General features: G+C 35.2%; 1 protein-coding gene across 1 annotated transcript; it reads right to left on the bottom strand.

The window, feature by feature from the left end:
• Positions 1-7,166: 7,166 nt before the first annotated feature.
• Positions 7,167-10,397, bottom strand: LOC115449730 (TD and POZ domain-containing protein 4). Its single transcript, XM_030177615.2, has 2 exons — positions 9,659-10,397; positions 7,167-7,845 (listed from the first exon to the last, which is right to left on the bottom strand). Exons 1-2 carry the CDS (start codon positions 10,136-10,138, stop codon positions 7,216-7,218), a joined length of 1,110 nt encoding a protein of 369 aa, XP_030033475.1. The 5' UTR covers positions 10,139-10,397; the 3' UTR covers positions 7,167-7,215.
• Between the last annotated feature and the right edge of the window lie 343 nt (positions 10,398-10,740).

The following is a 10,740-nucleotide window of genomic DNA, read 5'->3' as shown; positions in this document are numbered from 1 at the left end:
TAAAAGCTTTTTCGTGTAGAAATTCCAGTGTACTTTAATGCACGGGATAGCTTGGACTGCAAGGAATTGCTTGTAAGATGACTGAAAACAAGTATCATGTTTAAAACCTTTGAAAGGAAGGGAAAATGTTAGATACGTAATAAGTGATATCAATTGACGTATATTTTATAGACACGAACGTCCATATAAACTATTTGTCCAAAATCTAAACTAAAATGGCAAACAAAACGTCACTGTTATAACCTATTTATTCGCTTGAACAACAAATAATTTTACTTATTTGACTAATATTTTTATTCTTAATTTTTTTGCAATCCTGAACATCAAAGGAATTCATTAGACTTATAGGTATAGTATGATGCAACATGTGCGTATTCTTCGTGAATTTATCGTTCGCTTTAACGGTGAAGGAAAACAGTGAGGAAACCTGCATACCTGAGAAGTTCTCTATAGGAATTTCGAAGTTGTGTGAAGTCTACCAATCCGCACTAGGCCAGCGTGGTGGACTAAGGCCTAATCCCTCTCAGTAGTAGAGGAGGCCCGTGCTCAGCAGTGGGCAAGTATATAATACAGGGCTGATATTATATTTTTTATATTATAGGTAGAGTATGGTGCAACATGTTTGGCAACATTGCCTGCACATGTTATATAGTGTTTACTTATACGAGTACAGCAAAGTGACCCCACGGCACCTAGTGTAAGTGGAGTGGGGTCCAATAGAATATCGACTAATAATAATATCAGCCCTGTATTATATACTTGCCCACTGCTGAGCACGGGGCTCCTCTACTACTGAGAGGGATTAGGCCTCAGTCCACCACGCTGGCCTAGTGCAGATTGGTAGACTTCACACCCTCAAATTCCTATAGAGAACTTCTCAGATGTGCAGGTTTCCTCACGATGTTTTCCTTCACCGTTAAAGCGAACGATAAATTCACAAAGAATACACACATAACTTTAGAAAAGTCAGAGGTGTGTGCCCTTGGGATTTGGAACCTGCGGACATTGGTCTTGGCAGTTCGTTCCACACTCAACTAGGCTATCGCCGCTAGATACGACTATATACGAATATCGACTGACTAGATATAACTACCTCTCGGCAGTCGACAAGATTACGCTGGTCTGTTGGAACCGGATATACATAGTCTGATACCAGAACGCGACACACTTACGTAGGCCACTATGGCGGGTTTAAACATCTTGCCATGTCTATTTTATAATTGTAATATTTTCTTTGCACGCAAGTTAGAAATCAATTGGTAATTATCGGACAATTCAACAAAAACTATTAGGCGTCCTAAACGCTTCGTTTGTGAATGATTGCAGCGCAAAGTTCGAACCACATTTGATGACAGGATTGGAAAATTTCACCGGCATGCGCGCTATTAGATTTTATCGAGTTCTCATTAATTTAATTAAAATTGAACGTGCAATTTAATGAATTAAAATTAATGTTTTTCAATTATACTATTACTTTTAACCGTCAACTTCACAAAATAATAAACAAAAATGGCTGAACTAAATTAAGGTTCGAAATCACCTACACATATTAAGTTTAATTATAAATATGTTCTTTATTAATAACTCTTCATAATATTTCGTTGTATAGGTAAATTCCTCTTCTTAATATTCTATTTTTTGTATTCTTAATTTCTAGTGTGTTTTAATTGCAAATTGTCTCATGGACTACAGCATTTGAATATTCATAATTCACTATAATATTTCCATAGTGAAGGTTTTTTATTGGCTTTCATCCAACTAACCTAGTGCGATTTAGGTCTGTATAGCTTTAAATCTTCCATATCGCAGGACACACAATGAGAGGGACAGAGAAACGGGGCAATATCATCACAATACAGCATCCGAGAGGTAGCAAAAGAAAAAGAGGACGTCCTGTTAGGAGATGGCCGGACAACATAACAGCAGTAGCTGGATAAGTGTAGTCTAGAATCGCACAAGACAGAATGAAGTGGAATATCCTGGAGGAGGCCTTCATCACGGGACGAACAGATGTAGAAGTAAGATGTAAAATATAGAGAGTTAAAGTGATATAGTAACTAATAATAGATTTAACCTTATTCATAGACGTTATTAATTTAAGGACGGAGCATTGCTGTGATAACAAGTCTGTTGTTCAGCTTTGTTTATCTGACAGCTTGCTGTTTGTTCAGATTTGTTTATCTGAAAGCCAATTAGATTCAATTTGTATCTCAATATTAGCCAATCACAACGGCCCTATGTCTACACACTGCGAAGGCTGCCATGCCGTCAGCATTGGGAAACAGACTTGTTATAATAGCAAAGATAGAGCTTAGATAAATAACGTCTATGAATAAGGGGGTAATAGTTTGTTGTAAGTTTAACCTGTTAGCAAAATTTCAGTAATTGGACATGTCATGGCTATTTTGTTATTATTATTATTTATAAGACTTCTAGATCTTAAGAAATAAATAAGTTATTACTTAAGTCTGGAGGAAGCGCGAGAAGTATGTCAGGATCGTGCAAAGTGGCAATCCATTGTCTCTGCCTACCCCTATGGGATAAAGGTGTGATACTATGTATGTATGTATGTATTTAAGTCTAATAAAAATGTTTGTGAAGACATCAAATTGAACAGACGTACCTTCGTATTTCACTCGCTGACAATCTAATTATATTTCCAAAAATGTTTCCAAAGGCATTAGTCCTCAAATCTATATCATATTACGTTTTATTCCGAATACAAAGCGATATGCCCCCCAGGGTAATTTCCTTCAAACGATACAAGTTAGTAGTAAGTTTTCGCATTACGCGAACACTGCTGACGATAAATAACAAACTTCCACTTTTCTGAATAATGATTCTTTGAATTCCATTATCATGAGACAATTTTACGTGTATGCTAAAGTTCTTATTTACGAAATAAGAACTATAGCATACACGTAAATTAATTGTAGGTGTGATTAAAAAGCGGTTGACGAGCAAATACGGGGGGGATTTGTCGCTCTACAACGCGGTGCAATACTGCGATATTTATATGGAATTGACGAAGCAGCTTGGCTGCAACACTGTCTCCGCACGGCTCTTAGCAGTTAACTTGAAGGTACCCTCATTTCATTGCTTACTGTCTCGTTACTCTTTTGCCTGTTGTTATTCCGGTATAGTGCCAGACCACCTACCTGGTTATATGCCATCACTTCGTATCTTCCTCAGTGATACCATTGATTTGGGCCGTACGCGGGAGCAAACACCTATAAAATTACCACCAACCACTTTGCTGCGTTAGGATATATTTTATATCCGCCCTGAAAGCGATTACCTTACACAAGGCGTTAAAACCTGCCATAGTGGCCCAGGTAAGTGTGTCGCGTTCCGGTATCAGCCTGTGTATATCCGGTTTCAACAGGCCGGCATAATTGTGTGGACTGTCGAGGGATAATCATCTCTCATCAGTCGATATTTTTTTGGACCCCACTCCACTTACCATCAGGTACAGTTGGGTCACCAGGCGTGCCCGTATTAAAAAAAACAATAACAAATCCATAGGAATACTAAATTCGTCGCCGGTATTAAAAAATAACTCATACTTTGTCGAACTATACGTATAAACAGTATTAGCTCTGTTGGACGATAAAATATGCTTTGTGTCGGTGTCAAACAGTTTAAACTACCACGAACATTTTAATGGAAAATTGGCAAATATTGACCGCACCTTGTTGACTTTAATAGTCAGTTAATGAACAATGACAAATATGTAATGCCATAATTTTATGATATGATATGCAATGAGACACGAAATGATTTTTGATCCGATTTATTCTATGTACAAATGGTGCTTAAGGGTCTTTTGGCATTGCGTTAATAATGATACCACATACCAATCTACTTGAAAATAAAGCTTTAAATTAGTTATTCGAACCGTAGATTTAAATAAAAGAATATAAGTTTTGAACAAAATTAATATCAATAAAAAAGTATTTTTAAATCTTACCCGCCCTAATGCCACTACTACTAGTCTAAGAGAAATCGTCGCAGCGACATCACACTTTAAATCAGATTTTTTGATGAATCTTTTTGTTATACATGGATGATTCGGCACAATGTTAGCAAATGTAAAGAAGTATATGACTTCATTTATTAATGCAATGCCAAATGCCCATCAATGATCACACGAAACCAACAAATAAATAAATTCTCGAGTGATCGCACGAAACAACTTCAAATTCACATGGTTTCTCGAGAGAATGGTTTTATCCAAGTCAAGCTGGTACGTGATACTTCTCTCTAAAAGTAATAACAGCATATCTTTACCTCTCAAAAATTCTATTTAGTTGCATCTTATACAATTTCAGCGAAAACCAAAGAGCTTAGAACTTGTCTTGGAGAGATAATTCGGAATACTTTCATGCAAAATTGCTTTTCTTTTATACGCATTTCTTTCATTCCATTTCGTTTTGTACGTGCCACTCGCAATAGAATGCATTTTTATAAGTTTTGACGGTTAAACGACTTGCAGTGTTTTTGCTGAGTTTTTGGGGCCTGCATGTGATAAGTAATGTTTTTATTAAACTTTTATTGTAGTCAAAGTTTATTTATGGCCTCTCGTTAAATTATAGGTATTGGATTAGTTTCATTAATTTAACTTACCAGTGGCGGAATGTGAATTTTTACGAAAGAGAACCCGAACAACATATAGATTAATGATAATTAGATTCTACAGAAATTCTACATAAAGGGAAGCCGGCAGGAATCGTGTTATATGGACACTTCACCAGTCTTACTGTGAATTTAATTTGACGATACGAATGTTTTTTTTAGTAATTATAAAGAAGAAAATATATAAATTCTACATAAAGGGAAGCCGGCAGGAATCGTGTTATATGGACACTTCACCAGTCTTACTGTGAATTTAATTTGACGATACGAATGTTTTTTTTAGTAATTATAAAGAAGAAAATATATAAATTCTACATAAAGGGAAGCCGGCAGGAATCGTGTTATATGGACACTTCACCAGTCTTACTGTGAATTTAATTTGACGATACGAATGTTTTTTAGTAATTATAAAGAAGAAAATATATAAATTCTACATAAAGGGAAGCCGGCAGGAATCGTGTTATATGGACACTTCACCAGTCTTACTGTGAATTTAATTTGACGATACGAATGTTTTTTTTAGTAATTATAAAGAAGAAAATATATAAATTCTACATAAAGGGAAGCCGGCAGGAATCGTGTTATATGGACACTTCACCAGTCTTACTGTGAATTTAATTTGACGATACGAATGTTTTTTAGTAATTATAAAGAAGAAAATATATAAATTCTACATAAAGGGAAGCCGGCAGGAATCGTGTTATATGGACACTTCACCAGTCTTACTGTGAATTTAATTTGACGATACGAATGTTTTTTAGTAATTATAAAGAAGAAAATATATAAATTCTACATAAAGGGAAGCCGGCAGGAATCGTGTTATATGGACACTTCACCAGTCTTACTGTGAATTTAATTTGACGATACGAATGTTTTTTTTAGTAATTACAAAGAAGAAAATATATAAAATATATTTCCGTCATTTTGTATTGTTTGTTGATTACTTCAATTAACAAACGACAAAGTTACTCGCCTGGTTGCGTCATCATTATTCCATGATTATATCGCTTCGTCTTTTAGTGTAGTTTGACGGACACAGGCGTGAATAAGTATCATCTAAGATGCTTAAAAATGGTCAATATCAAAAGTAGCTGAATAAATAAAAAAACAATTACACTATAATACTCCTGCGTGGTGGTGTGGTGGTGGCCGAAATTCGGTTAGGAGGGATTTATTCATTCGTTGTGCGATATCTTTCGATAGGACTTTATGAGACTCAACATCTACAGCCTTACTTATAAGAATTTCGTAAAGCTATGCTTAGTTAAGATACAAATTTACTCGATCAGCTATAAGTAATAACCCGCCATCCTGCCTCTTAATAAGGTTTAAACTAGGAACCGGTGATGTTTTCGACAGCTATTTAAGCAATTCTTAAGCACCTCTTAACGCCAAAACAAGTTAATAAGTAAGACCGCTAATGTTTTAGTGTGACGAGTCTTTCTTACTCAAATTCACTTAGTGTTACTACATAAGGGCGGCCATATTGTTTACCACCAGGCGATCGGCTCGCTCGTTTTGCAATTTATTTTGGAAAACACAGTTGTAGTCTGAACGTATCCTGCTATTGTTCTCGTTTCTCTTGCAATATTGTGTACTTCTATATATAACGCCCTTATCCGAAATCTATTTTAGGAGCGAAGTCTGCTCGATATGGGCTCTTAATGTTAGTGTCTCTTGTTGGGATTTTAATTTACCCACATTACGTTACTAAACAGTGAACATTGGACAAATATCTTAAGAGTTTATTCTTGTTATTTCGCAAGATTTTTTTGTGGTTTATGGTATTTTTCCCAGCTGTGGTAGAAAGCAAGTGATTATATTATAGTGATATAAATATATGTTTTTATATTTAAATGAAATATCTTACTTCGTATTTTATTATAAAACAAAGTTAGTCTTCGTATTTTATTATCTATACATATTATAAAACAAAGTCCTCATAAGTTGTCTGTCTGTATGTGATTGATTTTCTTAAAATCTACTGAACGGATTTTTTTCGGTTTTGAGTAAAAGATAGTGCAATTCTTGAGGAAGGTTAATAGTATATTATAGTTATATGTAAATCTACTGAAATATAACGATTACTGTTGGAGAGGTTGCGTGGTTGTAAAAAATCTCGTGAGTCAGGAGTTATGCGGGAAAAAATTGTGACACATTGATTTTCACGCAGGAGAAGTCGCGGACACAGCTAGCTATGAATGTAAAAGTGGAATAGTGATACTGATTTACATGAAATTTCGCACACACATAGACCATGTCCTATATTTCTTTTTTTTTATCTTGATTTACTCCCGTAGTAACAATTTAATTTAAAATATATTTTTAAATTAATGGTTATGCATTGAACAGACGGTGGTATGGACCGATGCAATGATATAGGTGCTTTTGTAGCGAGACAGACTTTACGCGGGCAGAGCCGCGGTCAAAACTAGCAAAACGTGATGACGGCCAGTGTGGAAAGTGTGAGTCTAATCCGGCAGATGGTGTTGGCTGACTCGGTGGTTACTAGCGATAAATGCGTAACAAAATAAAATACAAATTAAATTTTATTATTTAATAATAACAAAAATATTTAAACTAGGTATTCAACTTCTCGTTATCTGTTATGTATTGTTTCAATATATCTGGATCGTAATCGTCTTCCACGAAACATCTAGAGATAATCGTCAACAAACGTAAACATTTAAGATTAGCCCACCCTTCTGAATTCATTATTGAATGTGGTGACTGATCCCTAATGAAGTGTATAGTTGCTTGCTTCAATGATTCATCGCGATATTTATCAGCTAATTGTAGCGTGTCTATTGCATTCTCAACAGTAAGCTTGGCGCGTAACACTCTGACACACATTTCTTTCAATCTATCTAGTTGGTAATAATCGGCAGCTTCCAGCAGCTTGTCTGGCATCTCTCCAACTCTCGGGGCTGTGTTACTGTATATAAAAATCAGTATGTCCCGTAACACATCAGTTTCAAACGGGGACTCCACTGTATTAGTACGATTCTCGGTAGTGTCATGTACAAAATGCATCCTAAGGACCGCACTCCTGCTCGCTAATATGTTCTTGTGTACTTTAAAGCTAGATCCGTCTGCAGAATTCATAGTAACATCAGAAAATAATCCTTCAACAAACAACTTTTGGAAATCTTCATTTAAATCATCTATCCGTTTATCATTGACATCCATTTCATTCAATGTCACTTTGAAGTTAACCCTTTTCTTGACAATGTATCTCGTCAGATACAGTCAACTTTAAAAAATCCTTGTCTCGAAAATAAAGTGAATGAAATGAAACCTCACATAACAATTTATATTTTGCATGATTCCAAACGATTTTTTATCTAGCATGATGATGTTGGTAGTACCGTTAAATTTTGAATCCAAAAACTGTTTACCGAATTGACACGATCCCATGCAAGGAGGTAAGTATATTGTTATTTTTTTTTTATTCTATGCGGATATTTATGGAATGCGATTGTTTTTATATTCTCTACGAAGCAAACATGTGTATCAAGTGTGTTTTCACACCATATGTTGATTATTGTATAAAAAAACGAATCTTATTTTTGCATGTATCTCAAGGTGCACACCACCAAGTAATAACAGAATTAGGTGATGCATGTTATGTATCTCATGGTGCACATTGCCATATATAGGGATATTCATGCATTAGCTTTGCACGTGTCTCCGCATGCATTGACGGTGAGTTATTGCTGTAAAAAAGTAGTTTATAGTCTTGCTAATTTTTCTAAACGTTTGCTCAATGGTCCTTTTAATCATATTTGTGTGAATACTAGAAGTGCAACTACCGGACCCCTATTTTTGCAAGGAAGATTATAACAGGCCGGTGTTTATGCTTAATGTTGGTGGTGAATGCATATTTTCTTCGCAGAATACCATGGAACAAGCGACGTGGCGAAGGTACCGAGCGAAAAAAATTTTTGCTTTAGTACCTAAGTCCGACCGAAAATCAGACTTAGATGAGATTTCAGATTCAGATAGTGAAATAGACCCCGTCTTCATAGCAAGGTCGGAGAGTTATTCATCGCCTAATCTGCCTTTGTTACTGTCGTCGTTTGAAAATCTTAATTTATTGTCCGATGAAGAAATTACGCCCGTTCAAGCAGCAGTAACTGGGTCTCCACTTTTGCCATCGCCAATGATTCAACAGCCGTCACTAATTGTTACACAGCCATCGACATCCGTTTTATTTCCGTTCATTATATATGTGTAAATATAGCCTCTTCACATACACCAAACTAATCATCATCTGTAGCGTCGTCTTTTCGATCTAAACGACTAAGGCTTGTAATTACACGCCCAAAGCCTATACGCTAAAACCTCTTATAATTAACGTGGACGAACAAAAGCTATCAACACTGTGCAGGTATATTTGACAAAAAGTTTTCAGAAGAAGCACCCAAAACCCCATTAGAATATTTTAAATGCTTTTATACCTATGATATCTTGGGTATGATATCTGTTCAAACCAATTTATATGAAGGCACAAAAATCATTAGAGGAATTAGACGCGGCAGGGCCTACTCCAGGTAAAACAATTAAAGCCCCTGTTATACCACACCTTATGTCAGATTGGACATTTCCCAATATTCAGTACCAAGAGGGGTGCAAGTTTTGCATTAAAGGACAAACCACTGTTATGTGTTCAAAATGCGGCCTAAGACTTTGTCTTCTGCCCAATAGAAACTGCTTTTTATTTTTCAAACCGGACCTGAATAGATGTATGTTTAAGTTTGCATTTTTTCATTCTGATTATAATTGTTTTTTAAGTAATTTGTCGTTTTATTTTATTTGAGCATTGTATCCTCTCGGATACATTGGCTTATATGGGGAAAAGTACAGATACTTGGCAATGTATCTCGTGGGATACATTGTATATCTCCAAACTAGATACCCAGGATTTTTTTTTCCATTTTTTATATCATTAATATTTATGCTCAAAACAGAATTAAACAAAAAAAAAGATTTTCCATAGATTTTTTTTCTTGCCAAGAAAAGGGTTAAATATAATATGTAGATTTTTGTCCGGAGTTAAATAATAGTCGTACCATATTTGAGCCATATCTATGAAACTATTATTTATTGTTGGTGAAATTATTTTACAACCAAGATTATCGGTGTCGTTAGATAAAATTACCATGAAGTTCCAAGATCTGTTATTCTCCTTTATAATATCGTTATAGCATTCAGCTATAATGTGGCCCTTTTTAAAATTGAAACGCACTTTATACTCAACAGTAGCAGCCTTTGGAAACGTATAAGTTACATGAATTACTTTTCGTTCATGCACTAGACCCAAAACAAATCTCGTTTGCGGAAGTTGTACTGTATTACTGGATTCCTCAGATACAAGTCTGAAATCTTTGGCTTCTTCCATTATATGTTTAAAGTTCGCCACAGTCCATGTAATTGTATCTCTCCAACTTTTGTCTTCAACCTCTTCCCTTCGGTATTTTATAAAGTGTTTGATAGAAGCCATATTACACAAAATTACTTCCAAACTTGTTCCAATTTCACGCACGTTAAGAATTGTTTATGAAGAATTTAACTACTTTAACTCCAACTGACAACAAAACTATTTAGACACGGACTGTCTTATAACAACTAAAGCCAACTACTGTTAGTATTGTGAATTAGAAAATATTTACAAGTCAACAAATATTATACTGATAAGGTTAAAAATTGTTTTTTCTTGCCAGGTCTGCATTACTTATCAAACATTACTGATTGATTATATATAAAAGAAACACACATGCAAAATATTATCGGTAGATTATCTGAAGCTGACGCGCACACACACACAAGTCGTGTGCTGTATCAGTGAAATATAAGGCTGGTCGCTGTTTAGATACTGTTTTGTACAAAATGGACTCGTAAGTTGATTTATATTATGTAGATCTGGAGCTCCGAACACCAACTGTGCTGCAAGCCGTACACCTGACTTTAGTATGGTTTTACCATTGACAGCGTTTTTTTATATACGGAGAGGCGCTCATAACATAAAAACTAGAGTCTGAGTTTATGTTATTAGCGAATAACCTGGATGTGAATAAAAAATATGTATAAATCAAATAAGTAAAA

Source organism: Manduca sexta, unplaced genomic scaffold (assembly GCF_014839805.1).
Source record: "Manduca sexta isolate Smith_Timp_Sample1 unplaced genomic scaffold, JHU_Msex_v1.0 HiC_scaffold_861, whole genome shotgun sequence".
In the NCBI taxonomy this organism is placed as follows: Eukaryota; Metazoa; Arthropoda; class Insecta; order Lepidoptera; family Sphingidae; genus Manduca; species Manduca sexta.
The sequence above is the reverse complement of the archived record's forward strand: the minus strand, read 5'-3'. Positions and strand labels throughout refer to the sequence as shown.